General features: G+C 48.0%; 1 protein-coding gene and 1 long non-coding RNA gene across 2 annotated transcripts in view; one reads left to right on the top strand and one right to left on the bottom strand.

The window, feature by feature from the left end:
* The first annotated feature begins 2,803 nt into the window (after positions 1-2,803).
* LOC125335755 lies at positions 2,804-6,679 on the top strand. Its single transcript, XR_007207538.1, has 2 exons — positions 2,804-2,931; positions 4,652-6,679. It is a non-coding gene; the product is annotated as an uncharacterized LOC125335755 (long non-coding RNA).
* A 171-nt stretch (positions 6,680-6,850) lies between these two features.
* SEC14L1 (SEC14 like lipid binding 1) overlaps positions 6,851-26,412 on the bottom strand; it is a 41,466-nt gene continuing 21,904 nt past the window's right edge. Inside the window, exons 3-16 of the mRNA XM_048323608.1 lie at positions 24,040-24,189; positions 23,819-23,950; positions 21,689-21,817; positions 21,201-21,435; positions 20,404-20,513; positions 19,478-19,667; positions 16,339-16,427; positions 15,471-15,541; positions 13,771-13,942; positions 13,315-13,449; positions 11,595-11,729; positions 10,871-11,122; positions 9,703-9,881; positions 6,851-9,198 (exon numbers count right to left, since the gene is read on the bottom strand). Coding sequence (XP_048179565.1) covers positions 9,093-9,198; positions 9,703-9,881; positions 10,871-11,122; positions 11,595-11,729; positions 13,315-13,449; positions 13,771-13,942; positions 15,471-15,541; positions 16,339-16,427; positions 19,478-19,667; positions 20,404-20,513; positions 21,201-21,435; positions 21,689-21,817; positions 23,819-23,950; positions 24,040-24,189 — 2,085 coding nt within the window. The 3' untranslated portion in view covers positions 6,851-9,092. The remainder of the gene's footprint in view (positions 9,199-9,702; positions 9,882-10,870; positions 11,123-11,594; positions 11,730-13,314; positions 13,450-13,770; positions 13,943-15,470; positions 15,542-16,338; positions 16,428-19,477; positions 19,668-20,403; positions 20,514-21,200; positions 21,436-21,688; positions 21,818-23,818; positions 23,951-24,039; positions 24,190-26,412) is intronic.

Raw genomic sequence — 26,412 nt, 5'->3', positions numbered from 1 at the left:
CTGACCCAGCAGCACCTCCGGGCTGCCGTGAGGGCTCTCTGGTGCTGCCAGCACTGCAGGATCCAGCAGCCCATGACGGCCCTGGCCTGACTCAGAGCCCCGAGGCCCTGCCTGCTCCGTCCCCATGCAGCCCTGCCCGCCCTGGGATGCCCACGCTCTCCTGGCCCTCCTGGGGGAGGTTGGTCTGGGTGTGCCAGATGTCACCCCAGGTCCCCACGGCCTTTCTCTTCATCCCCAGTGGCTCCTTGGTTTCTTATTCGGGCAGTTCATCCTTGGGGGTGGGTTAGTGCTGCTATTGGGCAGGGCTGGAGGAGGGGGTGATGGTGTCTCCACTGAGAGCCCCGGGGTGGCTGCAGGCACCACCAGCTCCCCCAACACGACACAAACTCCTCCAAAAGCAGCTTTCCAAGAACCAGGTGCCGTGTGTTTTCCCCTGACTTCCCTCCTTCCCACTCTCCGTCACTAATTAACACCCCTCCCCTCCTCGTTATCCAGCAGCTCCACATCAGGTCCTGTGCCAGGCTCTGCGCAAGTCCCAGCAGTCCTTCTCTGGCCCCCAGGGCAGAGCCCTGCTCCTCCAGGGGGGGCCCAGCACCATTCCCAGGGATGCTATTCCAGATCCACAGCTCTAACTCACACCCACAGGTGCCTCTCTGCCCCACAGAGGACGAAGCAAAACAAACCTGGAACAACAGCACAGCCCTTGAGCCTGAACAGGTTTGTTCTTCTGTTTTAGGAGGCAAAGCCCCAGCACTGTGATGCTCACGCTCTGGGATCCATGGCACACTCTGGGATCCCTCCCCAGCTCTCCCCTGTGTCCCATGGGGGGTAGCACAGGGTTCAGTGGGGTTTGGGGCATCTGCTCGCACAGCTCAGTGTCACTGCTCCGCGTCCCCAAGGGAAGGGCCTGGAAATGTGACTGCCAAGTCCTGCAGGACAACCACCACGGTGCCAGGAGGGGTGGCTGGGCCAGTCTGGAGCGTCTGCCCTCACACCAGTGCCCCGCTGGCCCCAGTGAGGGATGGCTCTGGTGGTGCCTGCTGCTCTCACCGAGTGCCAGCCACAGGACCACCACCGGGGCTCTGCCTAGAGGTTAGGATGCTCCAACCTCCTGCTGAGTCCTGGGCAGCAGCACCAGACAATGCCTGCCAAGGTCCGGCCTCATCCCAGGGGGGGAAAGCTGCTGCTTGCATCTGGAGAGGTCTCTTTGTCCCAGCAGAGGGATTTGCCATTCCTCCTCCTCCTCAGTTCATTGCAGCTCCTCTCAGCAGCATCCAGGGCCCAGCAGAGCTGGTGGAGAACCGGCTCCTCCTCTCTGAGGCACAGCAGAGCATCAAATATCTTCAAAGAGAATTGCTCAGGCAGCTGCACCCCTCAGATGCTGCCGGTCCTGTGGGGCCCCAGGAGCTGCAGCTCCATCAGGGTAAGCAGGGGAGAGTTACTGGGTGGACTGGAGGGGCCCAGTGACCTTGCCCTGGGTGATGTCCCTGCCAGTGCTGGCCAGCACCAGCCCTCCTCGCGGGGAGCTCACATGATCCTTCCCTGCTTCCTTTCTTGTTGAGTTCTTGTGAAGGATGAATAAACACCCGGCTCCGTGGCTGCCCAAGGCTGGCTCAGGCCATCAGTGTCACCATGCCAGTGTGTGCCAGCTGCTCCTGGGGGAGAGATGCAGGCAGGGCTGCTGCAGAGGGGCTGCCGGGATGGGTCATGGAGAGATGCACCCTTCCCTTGCTCGGGAAATAGGGTTTTTTAGGGGAAACCATGTGGAGGGCAGCCTCCATCTGCAGCTGGCTCCTCTGTGGGGTCAGAGCTGCCCTGGGAGCCTTCATCCCCCAAGTGACTGAAGCCCAGCAGGAAAAATCTTCAGGCTGCTTTGGGTGACAATGGGTGCTGGGGTCCTGCAGGGCCCCCCACCCCGAGATGTGCCAGCTCTGGGGGGGGGGGGGGGCTGAGCATGGGGCGGGCACATGGCATTGGGCTGATGCCAGTGGGCGAGTGACATCGCCACACCTGGCCTGGCAACCTTGTCGTGGCAACCTTGTCCTGGCAGGTCCCTGGGCAGGCCTGACCCTTGGGGACAGCGAGCTTTGGAGCCAGGCAGGGGCTGCACACACAGCTGGGGTGTGGTGAGCCCGGCAAGGCTCTGGTGGCACAAACCGTGGCGGGAGAAGTCTCTGGGAGCTGTTACGGAACATCCGTCAGTGCCTGGCGAGGGACGCCAGGGAAACCCGCTGGAGCAAGCACAGCCCAGTGAGGGCTCTGCAGGGATGTGGCCAGAGCAGCCAGAGCTGTGTGGCCTCTCCAGGCTGCAGGGAATGGCAGAAACTTCGAGGAGGGCTGCGCTGACCTGTCCATCACTCCCCAGGGCTGGAAAAGCCCCTGGCCAGGACCTGGCAGTGCCAGTGCCAGCCATGGGGACAGGAGCAGGTCCTGCCCTCCCCGCTCTGCCACACACATTTTGGACCTGAGAGTCCTCCAGCCCCTCTGCTGCTGTTTTGGCACCTCCAAGAAGAGGCAGTATGTTATAATCATAAATGTTATTATAATAAATAACTATGCAAAGGCAAAAAGGCTTGACATAAGTTTTGTTCTGCCATGACTTCAAGGATCTTTTTTGGGAGAATTTGTGGTTTTGGTGTCCATCTTTTTCTCTGGGCTGCTCCTCTTCCCATCTCCCTTTCCCTGGTGAAATCCTGCTCATAATTAAAATTCAGTGTTTGGATACAGCCCACTGCAGCTCGTGGGCCAATCCATACTGGAGCCAAGAATTAAGGAGGATATTTTTTCACTTCTACATCGTTTCTCCTAGCACATCCTCAAGGGTTTCCTCCAGCCGTGATTAAGTTTCTCAGGACTCTTGGGAGATGGTGACGGTTTAGGAAGATTCTCAGCAGTGGGAGAGCAAACCCACAGGCAGGATGGAGCCTGGAGGTGAGTGGAGCATCCTCTCGGATGTGCAGGGCACAGGGACAGGGTCTGGGTGGGCCGGGGGTGTCCCAGCCCAGCCACCCCGTGGGTCTGGAGTGGCGGCTGCTCCATGCACAATGTGCTGTCCTTGCTGGGGGGGGTCACACAGGGGTCCCCTGCCCTCTTTGTGGCTCCCAGTGGGGACTAGTGCTCTGGTGCAGCAGAACCCGGGGGGACCAGGGCAGCCCCAGCTCCACGCCGAGCCCCTGGCACAAGGAACAGTGTCCCTGCCTTGTAGCAGGGACAATGTCGTCGTCGTCCCCCCACCCCAGCAGAGGGGACAGTGTCCCTCCCTTGGTAGCAGGGACAGTGTCCGCCCGGCAGCAGGGAAGTGGGGACAGTGGCCCCCTGGCAGCAGGGACTGTGTCCCCCCTGGCAGCAGGAACAGTGGGGACAGTGGCCCCCCTGACATCAGGGACAGCAGGGACAGTGTCCCCCTGGCAGCAGGGACAGCAGGGACAGTGTCCCCCTGACAGCAGGGACAGTGGGGACAGTGGCCCCCCTGACAGCAGGGACAGTGTCCCCCCTGGCAGCAGGGACAGTGGGGACAGTGGCCCCCCTGACATCAGGGACTGTGTCCCCCCTGGCAGCAGGAACAGTGGGGACAGTGGCCCCCCTGACATCAGGGACAGCAGGGACAGTGTCCCCCTGGCAGCAGGGACAGCAGGGACAGTGTCCCCCTGACAGCAGGGACAGTGGGGACAGTGGTCCCCTGGCAGCAGGGACAGCAGGGACAGTGTCCCCCTGACAGCAGGGACAGTGGGGACAGTGGTCCCCTGGCAGCAGGGACAGCAGGGACTGTGTCCCCCTGGCAGCAGGGACAGTGGGGACAGTGGTCCCCTGACATCAGGGACAGCAGGGACAGTGTCCCCCTGGCAGCAGGGACAGCAGGGACAGTGTCCCCCTGACAGCAGGGACAGTGTCCCCCCTGGCAGCAGGGACAGCAGGGACAGTGGCCCCCCGGCAGCGGCGGGTGCCCGGGGCCGTGCGCGGGCTGCTGGCACCATCTAGTGGGGTTTCTGCGGGGCCCGGCCGTGCTGCGGCCACCCGTGTCCCTGCCCTGTCCCCGGGGCACCAGCACGGCCCCGGGTTCCCCCTCGGGGGTCTCCCCCAGCCCTGTGCCCTCAGTGCCACACGCCGGGCTTGGCTGGGTGGGTTTGTGGCCGATATCCCCCCCTGGGTGCCCCATGGTGCCAGGCGGTGGATTTGGGGGCACAGGGGCTGCCTGCAGAGCTGGGATCCCCCTGGACTGGCTCGGTATTGCCCTGGCCTCACCCTGTTCACCCCAGGGCTTGGAACCCTCATGGGGGTCCGAGGGGTCAGCAGGGGACACTGGGCTGTGGGGTGACACCTGGGTGAGCCACTGACCCCACACCCTGGGCTGGGCTGTGGATCTTCCCCAGCACAGCCCGGACTGGGGGGGTCACACAGGGTCCCCCCTGCACTTGCTCTTCAACACCCAGGTGGATGTTCCCTGCACAAAATGCCATTAGGAGAAGTGGGGGGGGCACAAACCAGGGGCTGGGGGCACTGCTGGGGGCTGGGGCTGCCCTGCACCTTTTTTGTTGCTGGGTAGTGGCAGAATGAAGGGGTGTGTGATGTTAACTCCTTCTTCCTTTTTCTCTTTCCCTTTTTCTTCCCCTCCTCCTTCCTCTCCTTCATTTCCCCTTCTCTTTGCAAACAGTTCAAAGCACAGTCCCCGGGTGAGGGGCAGTGCTGGGGTCACCATCCCAAGCCCCACCTGAGGGATGTTTGGATCCAGGACTCCCCTCAGGCTGCCCATCCTGGGGAGAACTGCCCCACTAAGGTCACCCCATGACACAAGGGAAGGCTCCACCAGCAGAAAAAAGCCTGAGAGAAAAGCCTGAGATTTATCTATTTGTGTGTTTGTTAGGCCAGGAGGAGCTGGGGGAGGCCCAGCTCTGCCCCTCTTAGCCCCTATTTCCCCTCCTGTGCACAGGGGAAAGGGCCCAAATCCAGGCTCCCTTCCCTGCTCCCCTTGGCTTGTGGCTGCCACAGGACCACAGGGAACCAAGGCTGACGGCACAAAGTGGGATGACTTCAGCAGTGGTCATAGGAAAGGGAAAAAAGGAAAAACAAGGTGCAAAATCCCAACCTTCTATTTTTCAGCATCCAAACTCTTACCACCGGCATGAGTTAGCGAAATAAAAGAAATGCTTTCCTACCCTTCCAAGAAAACCCAGGAGATGGCAAATTTTTTTTAAGAGCCTGGATAATAGAGCTGGCTGCTGATGACTTTGGAAAGCCAGCCAAAACCTAACGCTTCCGCCCGAGGATTTGTCTCTCCCGGCAGCATTAAGCAGCCCCCGCCCTGGGAAGCAGCTTCCTGGGATGCTGCGCCGGCCTCGCACCCTCCCCCGCAGCTGTGGGAGGGCAGTGGGGATGCAGGATGGGGCCGGCACGGCCAGCACGGAGGGGAGGGCTCTGTGTGACCCTGCACTGCCTGGGTGCCCCCAGCATGACAGAATTCTTCCTTCCCATCACCGTTTTAACTCGCCTGCCTACACCAAGCACGGAATCAGCCCACCCTGCGAAGGGATGGAAGAGCAAACGGCCCTGGCTGCCCCTGCAGGGACTGGGTGCTGCTGTTTGGGCAGAGCCAGCTCCTGCTCCAGCAGGGGAGACTCGGGAATGGCAGTTCAGGATCCTTCCCTTGGGCTGACTGAGAGTTTACAGGCTCGCTGGCAAGCCAAGGTTGCAAATAGAGACCTGAAGAACAGGGAACCCTCAGCTTTGTGGGGAGGAGGGGATGCAGGTGGGAAAAAAACCAGGTGAAATGTCTTCCAGGAATTTTTCTTCATCTCATAAAAATGCACATTAAAAAAAGCCAACAAACGAATCCAAACCACAGGGTTCAACCAGACTGACACCTCTCCCAGAGGAGCTGTTTGAAGCAGCCCTGGCCTGCACTGAAATCACCTGCCCAGCTCCAGCAGGGGCTGAGGCTCAGGTTTATTTAATTGCCACTTCAGAGAGGGGCACTGGCCACAAAGGCAGCTCCCCCACGTCTCCAGGCACAGCCCAGCTGACCAGCAAAGCCACCTCCTTGTACAACACCTTGTCTAGGGCTGCTGCACTCAGAAAGGTCCTGAGCAGCAGAAAGCTGGTCCATTATTATGTGCTGGCATAGAAATATTGACCACATGTTAAAGCTTGAAGTAGGTCAGGCAGCCATCTGGTCTTGCTGACAGACCTCCGTGGCCACGGTTAAAGATTCTCATTTATAAAAGCTTCACAGCTTGGATCAAATTTGAAAGACCAACCATAAACACGCTGCAGCCTCTGCTCCAGCTTCAGGAGTTAGAAAACCCACAGTTTGACGTTTATTGGCTCCTGTTTTAAAAACAGCTGAAGCTTAGTCTATTTCTACTAATTAAAGCCCGTCATTTCCCAAGTGTGATTGTCTCGGCCTCCTGCCCGAGGTGTCAGTGGTGGGGGCAGCCAGGGAGCCCCTCCCTCACCCAGCACTGAATCCAGCACATAAAATAACCTGGAAGCTTTGCAGCAGATGAATGAAATAAAGAGACTGCCCCCCACTTTTTTTTTTCCAAACAGTTCACATTTATTGATAACAATAAAAAAATCTTTTAAAGACTATCTGTATTTTATTACCAAGAATGAGGTATTATGTATACAAAACATTTACAGAATTTGATATGCAGTTCATGAGGAGGGACAGGGAAGTGAAGGACACTGATAACAGGAAAGATGCCAACAGAAGAGTCATTGGCTGAGAGAAAGAAGAGCAGTATCACACAAAGAAAGACCAGGGTATGGGAAATTAATTAGTTCAACTGCAGTGATCAAGTCATATTGCCACAGCACTTTGCTTAGAGGAAGATTAACTATTGTTTTTCTGGAATTTTATCTCCCCAGCTGTTTGTGCTGTCATGTGCTTTGAGCTCTAAAAGATGTGTTACGATCAACAGCAGGAAAAACCCAAAGTGCCACTTTTGAGCCAGCTCAAGTGAAAAACAAAAATATAAATCTTCAGACTTGAAAAGGGACTGCAACTCAAAAAGTTCTACAAAGCCAGACACCTGGACAGATGTGGAGTGTTGAATGGAGCAGATTCTTTACAGTTGTCAGCAAAATCGCCATCTGAGAGAGAGAGAGAGAGAGAGAGAGAGAGAGAGAGAGAAAGGGGTCCATCTTCAGCCCTTACAGCCTGGTGAATGGGAAGAAATGCCTTGAGTGTCAGCAGGTGAACCTCACTGTGCTCCAGCTGCACTCCCTGCGCTGGGAATACTGGTTCCTGGTGTCAGCAACTGGGGTGGAGCAGCCCAGGAGCCACAGCCTGTGCAGACACTGGGTGGGAGCTGTGTGACACCAAAGCAGAGACCTGTCTCACACAACAGCCCACTCTGGCAGCCTAAGTAACAGCTTAACCTTCAGCTTCTGAGTCCTAAAAAAGCTCCAGAACAGACCAGTTTGGTTCAGCTTAAGGAGGCTGGTCTCTGAGGCCCTCTGTTACCAAAATACCTGTCAGCTCTGCCACGTGCCACAGGCAGAACGGGGCTGCAGCAGAGCTGCTGTCAGGGGTCTGGCGCCTGCCTCTCAGGAGCTCTGCAGCCATAAAAAAGCTTTGCACTGAGTTCAGAACCAGCTTCCCTCAAGCAGGGGATCCAGAATCTCAAGTGAGTTCTGCTTTCCAAGTGCAACACCTCCATAAGCTCCTCCACCACTGACCCAAGCCAGAGCCTACCCCACTTCCTAGCAGGGACTGCAGCCAGCACAAAAGCTCCTTGTGCCTGCATGGACAATTCAGCTCTGTGAGGGTAAGGAAAGACCAAGCAGGGTCTAACTGTGCAAATCCTGCTGCATTTCAGACCAAAATCTTCTCTGCTCCACTGCCAGGTGTGGTATTTGCCTGACAGTTCAGTCTTTAGAGCCTTTTGCTGTGCATAGAGAGAGGGCTTGAGAGGGAAGAACACCTGGACAGAGTTCAGCAGGAGTCCAACTTGGGCCTGGGAAACCGGGACAGAATCCCAAATGGCAGGTCACCTCTGGCAGTGGCAGTAGTGAAAAAGGTGGAGAAAATCCCTAGAGCATCTTCTCCTGTATCACTCAGAGGGAAGATCCCTGAGCTCCCTGCCCACAGGAAGGCTGATCAGAACTCAGGTGCTCTATTTCTGCCAGGTGCAGGGAAGAACAGGAGGCCCCAAAGAGGGAGAAGTGCTCAGGAAGGATGGAAGCCACACCTCCTTCAGACTGGTTTAAGCAGCAAGCTGCAACTCTGCATAAATTCCTGACAAGAAGAGAATCTCAGTAAAATCAATTTGCTTGGAATGCACTAAGGAAGCAGAGTGAAGCTCCAGCACAGAGCTGGGAACAAAAGCTCAGAGCAGCCCTGGATGAGCCCAGTGTGACACAGTGAGGGAGAGCCTGCTCTCTGCCTCTCTCTCTGCAGTGCTCCACGCACACATCTCAGGAAAGAACAAATTGCTTCAACCCAGCAAGATGCAGAGCTCAAATTCCCCAGAAATGTGCTCATACAAAAGTTATATTTAGTGTTACAGCCTGGCCACAGCTCTGTGGGCATGCTTTGAAAAAAATGGACTCACAAAGTCAAGTATCCAGCAACTGCTGTTCTTTGTCTCGGACATCATTAGTGGCAACAGGAGAACAGTTTACAGCACTGGAAGATCACAGGGGATTTCTCAGGATGGCAAGGAGTGTCCTGACAGGAGACTTGCAGTTGATCTCTAATGCACTACGGAGCATTTTTGGTAGGGTTTTTCTTTTTTGCTTTTTAACATCTACAGAGTTTAAAAAAAAAAAATTCATTCTTAACTGATGCACTGGTTGTTTTTCCTTTTCAGTAAGAGCCCTTGTGTTCAGAGTTAGGATTTGTGCAAGCACACTTGCAAAAATATTTATGGCTGAGTTAGGAAAAAGGGTTAAAGTTAAGAGACAAGCTGCTGGATCTAACAAAGACCAAAACCACTAAGTGTAAAATTCAAACAGCTACTTTACTATCTATAAAAGGCTTTTTGGGGTGGGGTTTTTTTGCACAATTGCCAGTTGAATATGCTGTATTGCAGTCAGCTGCCATGGGCGAGGGTCCAGCCATCACATCCATTTGCTTTTCAGCTGTTGTGGCACTACCTGGAAATCATGGAGCTGGAATGGGACTGGCTAGAGGAGGTGGTGGCAGCACTGAGCTGGGAGAATCCACTGTGGCTTGATTCAAGGCTGGTCATAGATCCCCTGCAGAAAAAAAAGCAAGCAAGCAGTTTTAAGCTTCAGAACACGTGAAGATTTTGATTTCTGCTCTGCATCTATATTTGTTTGCACACTGAATAAAAAGCAAGTAACAGCTTTGGTGCAGATACTCAAAAGCTTTTCTGCCACCACCACCAAATAATGAGGACACTGCATCCCTTTCAAAAAACCAGATGCTGTTCAAAGAGACAGAGATTTAATTTCAGTCAAGTTTATCCACTGGCAGAAAATGAAATTCAATAACTGGAATCTGAATTGCACCCCCTTCTACAGGACAACCTGCCAAGCCCAACAAGTTCTCAAAGCAGAGCCAAGTGACCAGTGATGATTACCACCAGGGAACTGATTAACCCCTTTTATACATTAGTTGCCCTCAGTGCAACTTTTTAAGGCCCTCACAATTTACTTGTATTTAAATGAAGTTGACACTGACTTGATCATCTAAATAATCAGAAAGGTTTGACATTGGCTGACCTTGGCCAGACATACCTGAAATCTTCAGATCCTATCACTTCTGTATAGTACATCACTTTACATTTGTGAGAGGACACCTGTAGAGATGCCAGCACATCATCCACACGAGGCAGGTTGGTTGTAGCACAGGCAGGCATGCTGTGGAATTTCCACTGTAAAATGTAGAAGCCAGGCCACCTGGTCACGTGGGAGCCCTGCAAGCAGACACAACAAAAATCAAAAATTAACTTGGTTAATAGAGATTTGTAGGCTTGACATTTCTTTTCCAAGCTTAGAAAAAGTGCCTACATGCCCAGAATTTTTCCCCAGTGCCAATATTTCAGCTCCTAAGGCAAATGGCAGTGCTGGGAGACTCTCCCCACACAACATCCTTATCAAAGCTGGGATGGAACACCAGCAGTTCCTCCAGCTTTTTGATAGTGTAGAGGGGTTAGGGTTTAATACACTGAAAGAACAAGTTCTGCTTTAAAACGATATCCATTTTTTTCATTTATTTTCCTTCACAGCTGTCCTTTTGAGACAGTGAAAAGAGCAGTCAAGGCTCCTGCCTCACAGTCAAGAGGTCACTGCCCGTATTTCCAGTTTAACACTTCCATCTTGGTGACTTAAGGAGCTGCTTTTTCAGAGGCTGACTCATTTCAAGTGAACAGGAACAGCAGTGGCAGCGTGACTGTAAACATGCTGCACGTTATACCAAACTTGGAATTAAAGGACAGGTTGTAAATGGCATAAAAAACCTTCAGGAGCTTTGGCCATCAGGAGCTCTTACACTGCCCATTAGAGGGACAAACGCACAGAAGCTCTGACTTGATTTCCAGCCCTCTCTCATTAATGAGGGCAGGCACTGTGATACTCCTCAAACAGACTGTTTGCTTCAGAAAATAACTGTCAGAATTACAGCACTAAGCATGTTTTGCTACTTTCTGGATGTGCACTTTGTTTCAGGTGGCTTCCCCAGGTTCCTTGCTGATCCATCTCAGTCACTACTGGACTGATGGCAACTTCCCCTCACAGCAGATCCCACGTAAATCCCATCCCTGCTCCCTGCAGCACCCAGCCTGAACAGCAGCTGAAATGCTGGCCAAAAGCAAGCAGCCAGCCCAGCACTGAGTCACCACTCAGTCATCAGTGCTGTGAGTAAGAACAGGCAGCTTTGGCTCCATCTGCCTCTCTCCTCTCTCACCTGCACACTCTCCCCTTCTTTGCAGATCAGGGGAGACTCCACCATGCTGTAGTCACGCCCCAGCTGCCAGACTTTGTCTATCAACTGGACATTGTTCCCACCAGGGGATGTAATACTGTGAGCTCCCAGAGAATCCTTTTTGGGAGGCTGTGGGGCTCTTTTGGAATGGAAGATGTTAAAAACAATGTCGCCCTTGCACACATCAAAATCCCATGTGATCACAGACGAGGCGTCCACGATCTGGATGAGAACCTGAGACAGGAAAGACACATTAGACAACAGCAATTTGCTCAGTAAAGGCAAACTCCTACAGGAAAAAAAAGACAAAGAACAGAGCTTTTTTGTTGCTGGGCTTAGTTTCTACCATTAAAAAGGCTTTTTAATAGTCAAAAAAAGGCATTACGGATACAAATTCCCTCCTGATGAGGTGTCTCTTTTAACACAAGACTTTCAGAAGCTTTCCAACAGCTTCTGAGAATATTGCTTGCTTTGCTTAGAAGAACATAGCTTTGAACAGAATGAAAACCAGTGATATTCCCTAAATGGCAACAAAACAACAGGAGGACCAGTTACAAACTTCAACTACTAAAGCATCACCGTGCACCAGCTACAGAAGGTGGAAGCACAGCAACTAAATAAACAAGCAATAGACCATTCCCAGGCCAAGAGACAAGGGTTCAGAGCAGAGGGCTGAGATGAAAGCAAAGGGCAGCTGGAGCTGTACCTCATGTGGAGCTCCTTTGAAGACACTTGCAGACTGGTAGATTGTTTCAGTCCAAAGCTTGATGTCTTCATTTTCCAACTCTTCTGCTGTCCGGTAGAGGGACTTGGGAACCAGCCCACCCTCTGGTACTTCACACTAAAACAAAAAAAACCATTAAAAATTATCTCCTGTGACCATCCCATCATGTTCACTGCCTGCCAGCTTCAGAAACAAACATTCAGCAATGCTCTGGAGAAGGGAACAGTCTGAAAGTAGTTTTATAGCTTGTACATGACACATGCAGTTCTTTTTTACAGTGATCTGGGTGAGATGTTTGCAGAACTGGACACCAGGGGAACAGATCTTGTACATTCACAACAGCCACCACTCCAGAAAGGGACTGTGGAAAGGCTGTAATTATCATTTACACCACCTTACACTGAAGAAAGATGGGAGACAGTTCAGAATCCTGAGGGAAGTGGCAATGGTTACTAAGTCTAAAAAATAGAGCTACAGAGACCTGAAAGAACTGGGGTAGCTGAACTTAACGAGGGGTAGTGGGAGATACAGTAAATTTCCAAGCAGGTGAAAGGACACTGAAGCCAGAAAAGTTAACAGTTTTGAAGTTACAGCTGTCTGATAACTCAGTACTGGAAGTGATTACACAACTTCCCTAAGCAAACTTCTGTTCTAAGAAGCCTGCAGCAATGAAGCTGACAACAGGTTCCACAGAAGTGTCTGGGGAAGTAAAAGTGTTTGGTAACTGAATTACAACAGAGAACTGAAAAGATCTCAGAGAAGTCATTTTTATTCAAATACACAGAAGTAAAGAAGAAGAGAGAGAATGCCACTGCCTGTAACTGGCAGGAAGTACTGTAGCAATTTGCTTCCTGGTAACATTCACTTTTGCTTACTTAAGCAGCGGATTTTGCCAGCTTTGAGTTCCAAATTAGAGGACACTGAAAGCTACTGCTGCAGCAAAAAGCTGCACTGGAGATAAACACGTGCTCTACTCCAACACATCTAACTGTACTTCATTATCATTTGAGGCTCTGTTGGAACAGACACAGATGAATTTTCAAGAATGGTACAGAAATTAATCTAGAGAGCGTACAGGGGCTGAAAACACAGCGAACCTGTGTTGTCAAAAACATTACAGGTGAAACAAACCTTACAGTATTGTCAGTGAGATGTTACAATGCCAGATCCAACTGACACCCAAGGTCCAGGCAGGAAACAGCTATGAAGGCATGTGACAAGGGACTGAGAAATTACAGTATCCTGCAGTAAAAGTGTTTTTCTGGTTTGCTGGGGCTCACTGCACACCCTGTGTGAGGAGACTGGGCTGTTTGTTGAGCCCTCTTATGTGCCACATGTTCCCACGGGCTCCTTATGGGATTGGTTTTTAGGTGACACAGGCTCTTTGGATCAGCTGCTGGTGACAACTCTTGCTCAGAGCTCTGCAACCATGTTTGCCTGAACTTTCCAGGGAACAGACTGTGGCTTTTAGCTGTGCTTGGCTGTTCTGATGAGGTATTTGATACTCATCCTAGAGAAGCATTGTACTGCTCTTATTAAAGTGGATGTAGAAAACAGCACTGAGCCTGGAATCCTACACCATAGCCCCCACCTCCAAACCACAGCAGGAATCACTCTGTGCTTACAGACTTCTTTGCTTAGAGGAGAGGAAAAATAAAAAAAACACTAATAAGTTGCTTTACACAATAGTTTATATTCATACCATGCACTCTCCACCGAGGAAATCAGGGATAATTTCTTTATCGATGTAATCCAGCAGTCCCCCAGGACCCTGGTAGTCATTTCCAGCATAAATAAGGAATTTCTTTCTAGTGTTGTCATCAATAAATGGACTAACCTACAACAAAAGAAAAACACAACAGATCAGCCCCTCACATTTTTCTCAAGTCAATTTACATTGTTTTCAAGTCAATTTTGAAAGAATCAGTTTTGATCACATTGGGTGTTACCATCCTGGTTATGCAAAGCTCACACCACAAAGAAGCCAAATTAACCAACTACGTAAGCAGGTTCTTAGGTGGTGGTTTTTAACCCACTCCAGGAATCCTACATAAAGGACATGTTTCCAAATGGCAGCATTTGCTGCACATACAGCCTGATCTCTGAAGTGCTTTCACAAACTGAGAGAACTGAGTAATACCTTGGATTACACACGTACCAGTGTCCAGAGAACTGGGAATACTCGAGGTGCTCTTAGGATAAGAAGACGACCCAAGGTCTCAGGGTAATTAGCTTCAACCACCTCGATGATTCTCAGCAAGGCCTTGACACCAGGTCTCCATAAATGCCTCATGTTCAAGCCTTCCAGGTCTACTAGACAGGTCCAAGAGCTGAATTTGAGAAAGACAAGAAGAAAAATCTCAATAGCATCAAAATTCTCCTTGCTTCTGCAAGTGCCCAACATACTGAAATGTGGGGAGCCTCTGCACGTTTTGGTTTCTTGTTTTACCTCCTTGCTTTGTGCTGCCCGTAGACACTGGAGTTGCAATGGGGTGTGCAATGATCACTCTGCACACTCTGCACATTCTCTCACAGACATTTCAGATTCCAGATAAAGGTTCAGTTCATATGAAGCCAAAAAAAGATCCTGTCAACAGTCAGCCCAAACATTAAAGCACTGCTTTTACTGCGAGATCAATTAAGTGGCCACGCTGCTGCTCTGAAGCAATTTAACATTCACAGTGCAGATTTTCTACTAACACAGTGCACAACGGTGCCAATACACGTCAAAGCTAATTCTGTTGTCAGATCTCAGGGAAGGAAGCTTTTTCTATAGGAAGAGATATGTTCTTAATACTAACTACTGAGCTGCAGCATGTGTTTCAGTTTCTTTCCAAGTTCAGGTCTCGCCCTGGGCAGGAATTCAAGATTTACAGCTGTGCTGCACCAGCCAGCAGCCATTACATTATGCATAAGGCTTCTATGAAACACCAAACCCTTCTTTGTTTCACTTTAAATGTTTAATATGCAGCCCTTTAGGATTACGGCTACAAATGAAGATCCAGCAGGCAACACCATTCCATTGTTACACACATGAGACCTCTCCTTGGATTTGACCTCCCTTGGAGAGCTAGGGCAGCAAGTTCTCTAACAGGGACAGGATAAGCAGACACATCCCTGGACATTACAGATTAGGGGAAGGAGGCAGAAACTGGAGAGAGTCCAAGAAACATGGCATCTTTTCAAGGCTGGTTCTGCCTTCGTTCCATGCCCTTAAATTCATTTTGCTACTTTCACAAGTGACCCCTACAATGACTTAAAGATGGGCTAGCAAACCACTTTTGACTGAACTTCACATGAAGTCATGCCAGAACCTGGAAAATCAGATCCCAGGTTTCACAGGAGCCTCATGACCTCACCTTGAATCAAGAGCTGAGTAGCCACATATAATAAATGGAGAATGAAACCAGAACTGAGTGTAATGAGCCTTGGAGTGGACTATGGATGAACAAGTGACATGGAAGCCACACCTCAAACTCCTGGAAATGTTACTTATGATATTATCGTGGCCTGCTTTCTTGGCAGCTTGCACCAATGCCTGTAAAATCCCCTCCCAAACAGATCTGGGAGTTGGGCTGCACTGCTCTGCAGATATCCAGCAGTACAAGAGAGCTGAAGAGTACCAGCCCCAACAGAACCATTATGAACACCAGACAAAGGCTGCTGGGGCAGGTGTTGTGCATCCCTCAGGCTTCCCCAGCCACAGTCCCTCTAGCACTAATTGGGGAGGCTCTCAATTAACTGTACCTGTGCTTGCACCTGCATGTGAGACACAGCCTGTCCTCTGCTTGTTCCACTGCCTGACATTCCCCCCACACACCCCATGAAAGCAGCTAATTCCCACAGAGCAGATTTTACCTTATTGGCCTGCCAAATACTTTTGTATTCTCCTCACATCGCCTCAGCCCTTCTTCATTTATTGAAAGAACCTGCACAAGAAAGAGTGGGATTTAGAAAAGACAGCCTCAAGCTCAGTAGGTGGGATAAAGAAAATATGTTTATATCCAAAGATTAATTAAAACTACAAGATCAAACCAGCATAAACTTTTCCCTCCTCTAAAGAATGAACTAGAAATCACTACAATTATCCCTAATTACTCAGAAATTAAAACCCCTTTTGAAATCACAGAAAGTAACCTTGAAACAGAACCAGGGCAAGCAAACAAAACTAGTGTCTGCTTGGAAACGCCACTAGGAGAGAAAAGTAAAATCCAGCCCCTGCTTTTAATAGTCACTATGGCTGCTCCTGTCATTACTAGGAGTCAAAAAAAGTTAGTGCAAACCTGGAATTCTGCCAGCTTTCTGCTTGGAAGCTGAGCAGATCCACAGCCAACAGTCTGAGTGATGCCTTTAGAGAAGGCAGAACTACAGGCAAGCACTTTTTCTTTAAAAATAAATGATTCTTATCCTTGGAGTACAGGCTTGACAAAAACCTGAGTGTGGCATTTTCTCTTCTGTACAAGAGCAGAGACTGGAGATTGAAGCCCTCCACAAGTGCAGAAGAATCTGTGCAAATGCCAATCAATAACCACGGGAGCTGCCAGGAACTCCACCTTTCCACCATCAGCCTGCAGTGGGAAAGAAAGCACCAGGAACGGCTACCAGGGGCTTTCAGACGTATTCCAACCAAAAACTGACGGCCAGAGAGCACATGAGAATAGCCAGTGATGGATGCTGTGGCAGAGGGAATTCCTAAACTAAAATATCCAGTGTTGGGAACACTCACATAGCGCAGCAAGGCCTCCTCCCCCAGCGCTCGCACCAAGCCCTTGGTGTCCATCTGGCCCAGCCTCAGCACGTACAGCGGGCGCCCGTCTGCAGAGACACAAACCAACAGCACCCTCACCCAACACAGCAAGAGACATTTGAGAGAGCTACTTCTAAAGAATTCTGATGGAAACAAACCATAACAGTTAAACCTCCCCTGCAAGAGGAAGAGTCAGGAGCAGATGGCAACATAAACGTGACTGTGCAGCTACACCAACAGATTACCTGTAAGCGAGCTGCAAAATGGAGATAACCTGATTCAAAAATAGCTCCCTGACCTTCATGGAAAGTTCAAAGGACTTTGAGTACATCAGTACACTCCAGACCTTGGTATACACAATTAATGACACAGACTATTCTTAGCTTCCAGGACAGCTCAGGTACACCAATGAACTGAAGCTTTTCCTGTAACTGCAGAGCTGCGAGGAAGGCTGTAAGGCTTTTATCACATGGGATGCAATATTGCTCTGGAGAGTTTACAGCAACCTTTCCTGAAAAATAGCCATCCTGACATGTGGGAATTAATGAAACCAAGTGTTAACCCAGAGCCTGCCCTCTGCGGAGTCTGCTGGAGCCACACTCCAGCTCTGTCACTGTGCAGAACTGGCACACAGCCCCGCTCACGCAGGGTAAGCCTGGTGAGAACAGACTCTGCTCCAGAGATCAGCTTCAGCTGGACCCTCTGCATTAAAGCCCTGCCTTTCCACAGTCTGCCTGCACACTGGGGCAGCCTGACACTGGCAGGATACTCAGGCATTAAGCTGTATTACTGTGTTGGCCGAAATTGAGAATCAGAGCTTGCATCTCTGGCCCTTAGTTGTCCAAAACAGCTCCCAGCCTCCTCCTAAAGCTGTGATGCACTTGTTAAGCTTTGCTTCATCTATTCTAATACACAGGCTAAATAATCACCAGCTTATTAAAGTGAATATGTTAGCATACAATATAAAAAGAAGAAAAAAAGGAAGCTTTCTACATAAAAATCTCCCTCAAGTCCTGTGGTCTGTGCAGCTTCACTCCCCTCCAACAGCTGCAAAGGAGGTTATCAAATTATCATTAAGTCCTTTAAGATACAAGGGGAGAAACCGCAAAAAATACACTATTAAAAAAACCAACAACCAACCAAAACTACAGAGTCAAGGCAAGTTATTTATTTGGCAAAGACACTGCCCCCATGAAAGTTCACAGTGTTTTATGTTTTATCAGGTGGACTAAAAGAAAATGTTATTTTAACATCGGCACACACTTATCTTGGAATGTACTGTTTAGCTTTTGAAACACTAAACAAAAACTGCTATTAAGCTTCATAGCAGGTCTCCCTCCCTCCCAGACACAGATGCCTCCAAACCCAAACTAACAGCTCAGTAACCCTGGTCCACCCAAATGACACATGAAGGAGAGTCTCAGCTGACAGTGCTATCACTGTACAATTTATATTCCATTAGAGCTTTGTGATTTTAAAAAGACATTAGATTGAAGCATTCCTGTCAAAATAAAAGCCACGCAGATGTACAGAAAACTGTGCTAATTGCAAGCCAAAATAATAACTTCTATTCTTTAGCACTGATAGCTCATTCTAGACAACATGCTTCGTTATCACTGCTGCCTTTGCTGTAGCACTAAAAGCCACACAGCATTCACCCAGCTTAAGTTTGGCACATTTAGCATCTGTAGGAGGAAAGGAGCAATACTAGAAAAGATGGTTTTAAAAAAGCACCTACCGCTGTAAAATTTTAAATTATAGAGAACTGATAAATTATAGTTCTGAAATCGTGTTTCCATTATTGACAAAGCCATGCTGTACTTGTGGGCATGCTGCAAGAGAGATCAAAGGAACTGCAGGGGAAGGGAGGGGGCACGAAGTTCACCACAAGACTGAAGAACTCCTCAGCAGAACATTAAACAAGCTTTTGATGCATTCTGCACCTTTCTGCTCGCTGGCAGGACCAAGTTGTGTGCTATTGACAGAGGAAGTCTTTGCAAAGGACAGACAAGGAACGGGCTGAAAGGGAGAACTTATTAACAGGTCTTTTTCCCTACAATCCTTACAGGCACACTCTCATTTTCCATTTTCTCAGTTTGAGGTCTGTCAAACCCAGAGCAGCAGGGAAGAGCCATTCAAGCTCTGGGATTAAACTTCTGCTGCGTCCTCCCTGTCTCCTGGTCACTACTGCTGACAGCATCCTGCCCTGTTTCATATGCTGCTTGAAAAGGGAAGAGCTGAGCAGAAACAATGGTGCCTGGTGGGAAAAGACTCAATCAGAGCACAGATCACTCACAGTAAGAGATCATTTCCTTATCTAAAGAGCCCAGCTTGCCTCAAACCACAAATTCCAAGGTGTTTCATTTCTATGTATGTATTAGCAACAAGATCAGTGCACGATAAAGCAGAGGGACAGGGGAGTGTGTCAGGCTGTGGCTCACAGTACAAAGGGAATTCAGTCACAGCTGCTTCTCTTCTTAAACAAACCTGCTCTATTTGATGTTTTTTCAACATTCCACTTCTTATCATTAAGCTGATTGTAATGCCAAAAAAATATTAATTTATGCCATCAGCAGACTTATACAACATCAGAAATAAATTGATTACAAAGATATACTTATTTACAAACATCTTTTAATCACTGAAAGAGCACACTCAGCATTTGCCTAACACCCTTTTAAGCATCTCAGAGCACTACAGAAGTGCAATTAATCAATTTTTTTAAGCTCCTGGCAAAGCAGACTTAAGTATGTCAGTATTAGTCAGAAAGACTCTGATCCAAGGGTCTGCCTCCTGGATCAGCAGCTAAGGGCTGGCAAAGGCACTGAACAGGCTGCCCAGAGAAACTGAGGATGCCCCTGGAAGTGTTCAAGGCCGTGCTAGATGGGCCTCTGAGCAACCTGGTCTAGTGGAAGGTGTCCCTGCCCATGGCAGGGAGATGAAACAAGATTACTTTAAATTCCCTTCAACCCAAAATATTCTATGAATTTAAGTGTCTTTAGTACTTAACAACTGAGAAGTTCTAACCAGCCACCTCTAGCTAACAGAGAGACAACAATCACATTTGATTCAAAATGTAAAATGGCTGTTCAATACATATTTTGTACTGAAACCATACCTTTGTCATGGTGATGCCAGCCTCCTGCATAGTAATCCTGGAGCACTTGGGGAGGATTCCAGGTGTCCAGAATATAATCCACCTGGTGCTGCTTACGCCACGTGAGTGACTGGCAAAGGATCTCTCTTGCTTTGTCGATGTTGAAGTCCCGGGCACGCAGGAATCTTAAAATGTGCTCATCTTTTGGGATCTATTAAAAAAACCACACCAAATTTTGTACTCAAGGTTTGAAACAAGAACAGAAACCCAAACAAGAGAAGCTGAAAAATGTGCTGCCCTGCACCAATGCAAGAGGATGGTGGGTAACACTGGGAGTTACTCAAGGAAATCAGCCTTTGTTTGAAACAAAATCATGAGCCCTGTCAGGCACTGCAGCTACCTTCATAAGGGATATAAAAATTTCATGAACTCTAATGTAATCATTTCCACCTGCATGACCATACCAAGTCAGTCCAATTTAAATAAATCAGGACAGAACACAGACTGTATTTTATTGTTAAGGTAGAGGAAGCTGAGACACACATGCAAATCACAAGGCACTGGAAAAACCCCAGCTTTGCTATCAGTGACTTAACTGGCTCCACTGCTACCACTGTTTCAGTATTTAAGACTATGATGTTTGGCCAAAACAAACAAATGTGAAAATAAGGTCATTGTAGAAACCATGAAGACCTATAAAACTGATGTTACTGCCCTGTGGCAGTTTAACTGACAGTCTGAGAGGCTTTCATGCTAATTATTGAAGCACCTCAGCTGCAAAGTCAGCTGGACAGTCACAACGAACTCCTCCTATTGCCACTGCTTAAATTCAGGTTTTGATCACGGAGAGCCACTTAGCAGAAAGAGTAAGCTCCAGGGGGTGTGGCAGGAGGTTTCCTCAGGCCCACCTTGTGTGTCACACACTCTGGACACCCCCAGGAACTCACTTTGCCTTTGTGCGTCTCCTGGAGCCACTGCCGCAGGCGGATGAGGCAGCTCTCCTGCATCGGGGTCAGGTCCCCCAGGTACCTCTTGATGTAGTCTGCATCCAGCTTATCTAAAAAGAGATTACAGGTGATCAGAGTGGTCCTGAACTGACCTAGGCCAAGCACCAAGTGATCTGATTTGCTGCTGTCTCAAAGTGCCTGCTGTCTTTGGCGCAGTCAGAACTGAATAAAGCTCGTTTGAATCAATGAAAAGGTGAGCAAGGCAACAAACACAGTCATCTTCATGAAGAAGATAAAATTACCCTTCTGCAACTAAGGAAGGAGCAAAAGCAGACACTTGTGAAAGCATTTTGCCAGTATACTCAGATTCATCAATCCACAGCACCATCGGGCTTACTGCTTCTAAAAATATTTAGGGAAGCTTTGATCTCCCAGTGCAAGAATTTTCCCCAATTCCCACAAGACTGTATCTAGGGGAGCTTCAGCTGTTTTCAACCCATTATTTCTATAGTTATACCCATCCCTGAATTTCAGGGCAAGCAGCAGACTGTTCATCTGCAACCCAATGAACAGCAAAGAGTTTTTCTGCTCATACCTGCCCTCCACTCATGAGCTCAGCCCAGAACAGCTCCCTGAGCTCTGCCATGTGTCACTGCTTGGTGAGCCCACACTTCAACACTGCATGTCCCCAACCATGGAGCCAACGTGGAGCTCCTCAGCTGCCCTGGAGAAGCTGCCCACTGCTGAGTGCCTCTCTAGTAGAAAGCATCCCAGTAGAACACATCAGACCCTCATACCATCGGGCGTTCCTGCGGTGGGCTCTGAGGGGCTGCTGGAGCTGTTGAGGATCTCCTTGTTGTTCAAGCCCTCCTTTGTGGCAGACTCTGGGATATTAATGGCAGGTGACACTGGTCTCCTTGGGTGGGATGTGCTGCTCTCTGATTTACATGCAACAGGAGGAGTCCAGCGAGGGACAGAAGTGATTCCTTCTTCCTCCAGCTGCTTCAGGTAGTATTCTATTATTTCTTTTCCCTTCAAAAAAGAAAATTTACTTCAGCTACTGAAAAACCCACCCATTTAGACCCAGAAAGGATTGGGGTGAAAACCCAATTAAGTGATCAGACCTCTAAAGATTCCACTTGAAACAGCCCTACACAGACACACTGCCCCAGGCTTTTAGCAAAGCAGCCCAGCTCCCTGAGCAGAGCAGCCTGTTACTTAGCAGCAGCCTCAGTGTCTTTTGGTAACTTGGAGCCAGGCACATCCTTCCCAACTGCAGGCTCACCTTTTTAATATTGCTGGTGTATTGCTTCATGGCAATCTTTTCCACTGTGCTTTCAAAACCAAAAAAAGATTTGATATCCAGACTTGCTGACTGTTCAAAACAGGTCCAATCTTCATTGTCAGGGTGAACCTGCAAGTCAAAAGATCACACAGCTCAGTTATCCATTTAGGCTCCCCCCCCCCCCCCCGAAATATTTAAAATGTTTCTTATTTTAGAGGTTCACACAGTCAAAAGTTTAAGTGGAATCTGCAGTGTCTTGCTTCACTTGCAAAACACGGTTGGGAAGAGGCAACACCAAAAGACAAAAAGCTGAAAAGTCCTTCCATGGTCCCACAGCTTTTTTTTTGTCTTAACAAGAAAGGGAAGGGTGGAGAAACACAAGTGCACGAGCCACGAGCCAGAGGACTGCACGTTTATACACTGTCTCAGTCTAGATAAGGGCTGGGACTGCAGGGTGTCTGTGGAACAGGGTAAAAGCCTCCACAAGGAACTCTCTGCTGTGGCTGATAGCCCAGGGCCAGCTCAGCAAGGACAGGGGCAGCATCCCCAGGCACTGCAGTCCAGACATGTTTCCAACAGACAGACTGCCAACAGACTGACCCATGAGGTACTTTAGCCTTCTGTAGAATGAAAACTGTTTTAGTCTGTTCTCCTATGATAATGCCACAGACAGAAGTGCACACTCCTCACTCAGCTGACACCTTCCCTCTTAGCTTATCTCTTGGTTTACTGACATGATCCTGAAACAGACTTTTAGTTGGACTCCATCTTAAAGGGCTTTTCCAACCTAAACAATTCATGATTGATGCTGATACTGTTACAAAAAGCTGTTTCTTAAACTCTCTTGGATAAAATAGATTTGTTCAAGCAATTTCTAGGCCAGGCTCTGAATTTGTCATTATAAAAACATCACGAAAGGCTGGATTTCTGAGCATGCAACTGGCCTGATGCCTTAGGGTTCCCCTCCCCCTCAAAACATGCTAAATTTGGCTAAGAACAGGATCAACACTTTATAAGGAGACAGCTACAGAAAAAAACCCTTTTCCCTTCATTTTCTGTTTCTGTATTAGGGAATGGGAGGTACAAGAATAGCTTGTACAGCCTAAGTACAAATCATAACATCACTTAAGAATCTTCCTGTATTTTCATAAATTCAATTATAAGTTACCTTTAATAAAAATGAACTTTTAGAAACAACTTCTTCTTCCATTAAAAACCTGGTTTTGTATTTACCTAACTTCTTGATTGAGTAGAGCAAACGGGCAAAGAGAAGTGCTGTGTTTTGTATGTATTTACCACATGCACTTTTCTGTACAGCATTTCCCCTGTTTAAGCAGAGCTTTCACATAAAAACTGCAGGTAAGTGGAAGAGTATTTTTAAATATGCCCTGGAAGTGAGGGCAGAAATAATTACAAAAAGACTAGATAACAGTGTCAAGTGGGTTTGGCATGCAGTGATCTTTTAACCACAGGTTAAACACGACAGAAAATGTTACGACCTGCACATAAAAAGAGTGCTACAATACAGATAAATCAGTTACATTTGTTAGCTCGGATCTGACCTTTAACATCAATTTGAAGTTCTACTGCTACAGTACATGCTGTAAGAGCCCATGAGGATGGGCTGAGCCATTCAGAAATAAACCATGACCAGAGCAGAGCAGCAGGCCTGCCACCAGACTCCTCTGCATCAACATTTGCACTGAAGACCAAGAACAATGAAAAAAAGATAGGTTAAAACGTAGCTGACTCAGTGAACTTCTGTCTGAGCTGAGCAGAAGGCAAATCAGCTGAACTTTCCTCTGGCAGTTCTGTCAGGGTGTCATCAGCCTCACCAAGTCCCACACTGCTGCTATAGAGCACAGATTTGCCTAAACAGAGCTGTCAAACACAGCAAATTATGTTGTGTTCTGCTCTCTGAGAAGATGCTCAAGCAAGAGGGTGCCACACGTGTCTCCGTTCCTGAGGCAAGCGTGTTACATTTAACAGTAACAATTATCACTCAGGGCGGTGCACTGGTTATTTTTTCTTGCAAGGCAAAAGCCAGGAACAACCCCAGTTCTGAGTCCTGAGATCTAAACACTGCCTCAGCTCCATCTGCAGCCCCAGCAAGGGCCTGTTGTTACTCACTGTGTAGGAGCAGTGCTCGTTAATGATGACTCTGTTAGAGAAGGTTTCATTGTAGGCTTCTATATGCAGAGTCCTTTCTCGCCTGTTCAGAGAGTTCTTCTGGACAAAGTACACGTAGTCCACTCCTGCAATCTGGAGAAGATGCACAGGCTCTGTTAAGGTACAGTACTCAGGTGAAGGGACATCCAGAAGTACAAAGCAGGCACTTCCAAGCTCATCACCTTTTTCAGCAGCCGTGGTGCATCGATGTCCAGCTTGCAGCGCCGCTCGATCACGTGGATGGCCTCGTCCTCACTCTTGTACTCGTTTACAGTGTCACTGGCTACGAACATGGGGATCAGAGGGCACGTAGGAAACCTTCTTTCATAGGCCTGTAACGATGGAAAGAGAACAATCATCACCGTTGATTCCTGAGGCTGTGCAGAGCTCCTTCGTCAGCATCACCATTTGGAGGCTCCTTCAGACCTTCCATGGAAGGGGCTGAACCTTCCTGAATCCACATTACAGTTGAAAGAGTCACAGAGCATTCCAAACAATCTGTTTATTAATATAAATAATATTAATTCCTTTCCAGTAAGGCAATTTTTAAACCACAGAAAATAACCCATTCCTCCCCTCCCTCTGAAAAGGAAGTTATTCATTCTGTACCATGACAACCCCCTTGATAACAGGAACAGGAAAATCAGACACTCTACTTCTAAAATACCACAAGACAAAACAATTACGCCTTGGATTTAAAAAACCCACTTACTAATTACCGGTGTTTCACCAAGCTATCTAGAGGGATTTCATACAGCTCCCCAAGGTCTAATAAAAACACTTCTAAAGCTATTTCTTAAGCTAATAGAGCTCTCAAGCTCCCTGGGCACAGAGTCCTCCTAATGATTTCACTGCAGTTTAGCAGTTCACAGTTCTGTCCAACAACAGTCAGTCTAAGACAATGAGCTCATTTCACGCTTCTGAAAATGTAAAACTTCTTGCAATAATGAAGAGCTAGCAACAGCTTTGATTTGGGTTAAAGAACACAGTCATGTAAATAACTTCACCTCTTAAATACTTGACACACAGAGAAGATGGTATTAAATCAGACATTGACAGGATAGTCAAGGATTTGGGATCAGTAAAACAAGAAAGACGAAAATGGGTGTTTATCCCCATTAGTAAACTTGTTGGATTTTAATTTTAAAACCACTCTGGCTGAAGAATACAAGACAGCTCTTATTTTTTCTTCCTCATGGGGTAGCAGTAACTAACAACTAACTAAGCAACTAACTCTTTAGCCTGCTTTCCATATTGTGAATTCCTTCATTTTTGCTGTTATGAGAACCTCACTGGTTTTGGTGAAGAGGTCGGATTTTGCAAGGTGTCTCAATGCAAAAGAAAGCTTAGATAAAGTAAATCTGAGAGAACATCATGAAACAACTCTTTAAAAGAGGTAAAATATCTACTCTGTCCTTTTAGATGGTTTCAAGTGCTCTGAAAACAGCTGGGCTGCAGCACCAAGAGGGAGAGGGTGTGGAACAAAACAAGCAGCAGCTGCACAAAGTATGCAATGGTGGGGCTGGAACAGAAAAGGTCTCTGAATTCTCCCTCTAGAACAATTAAAATACTTCAGTTTATTACCAGCATTCAAACCTAGTTTGAAGGCAGTGTTACTATGGTGACAGTGGTGTAAGGCACTAAAACAGTGTCAGCTTTTTTCCCCTTGTGCATATTTTTAAACCATTTTTGCAGCATGACTGTCCCAAGTTCATAAAGCTCCTCTGTAAAGCAGCAGAAGCGCAGCCAGGGAAGGGGTTACACACACTCCCTTCTTCAGACTTCATCTGTGCACAGCTGGTCGGGTTTGATTGAAGAACAGCAATAATTTCTGGGCTCAGAGATGTGTGCACAATAGCAGTGACAGAGCATTAGTATTTTAACACAATAGTCAGCAGTGAGGGAGAAAACCTTTCACAGCTCCAAGACAAAGGGAGGATGGGTCCTATTAACATGGTATAAGAAGTTTCTTTTGTCCTGTTGGTACAGCAAAGAAGTTTCTCTTTTTTTTTTATGAGGCTCTTGTTCTGGACAGAAGGCTGTACATTTGAGTTGCTCATGAGTATCTCAGTCCTTTCCCTGAAAAAGTTTCAGCATTCTTTCTAAATTAATCTCTATTTTAACTGCACTGACTGTAGTTAAACGCTGTTAAACATTCCTAGAAGAAGCAGAATTTAAAAGTATTTCTGGTTTTCAGATTGCTTCATTTGACACTTTTATCTATGGAGCTAACGTTATAATTATTTTACAGACAGGAGAGCAGGGACAGTAATTATCTAACATTTTTCTCACTTTTTTCAAAGTCCTTTTTACAATTGGATGACAAGTTTTCCCCATCTGAACAACCCCCTTTATGCCAAAGCCTTTGCAAGTCTCCTTCATTGCACATACTGATGCTTTTCTCATCTTACTCCTCCAAACACTTCATGCTTGCCCTGTGAACCCTGCTCCTGGGTGTTTGCTGAACTGTGAAGAAAAAAATGCCCAAGAAGAATGTGTTGTTTCAAATGGCAAGACTGAATTGAATGTGTTCAATTTGGAAGAAAACAAAATAA

Source organism: Corvus hawaiiensis, chromosome 19 (genome assembly GCF_020740725.1).
Source record: "Corvus hawaiiensis isolate bCorHaw1 chromosome 19, bCorHaw1.pri.cur, whole genome shotgun sequence".
NCBI classification, from domain to species: Eukaryota; Metazoa; Chordata; class Aves; order Passeriformes; family Corvidae; genus Corvus; species Corvus hawaiiensis.
Note: the sequence above shows the minus strand (reverse complement) of the source record. Positions and strands in the feature narration are given on the sequence as shown.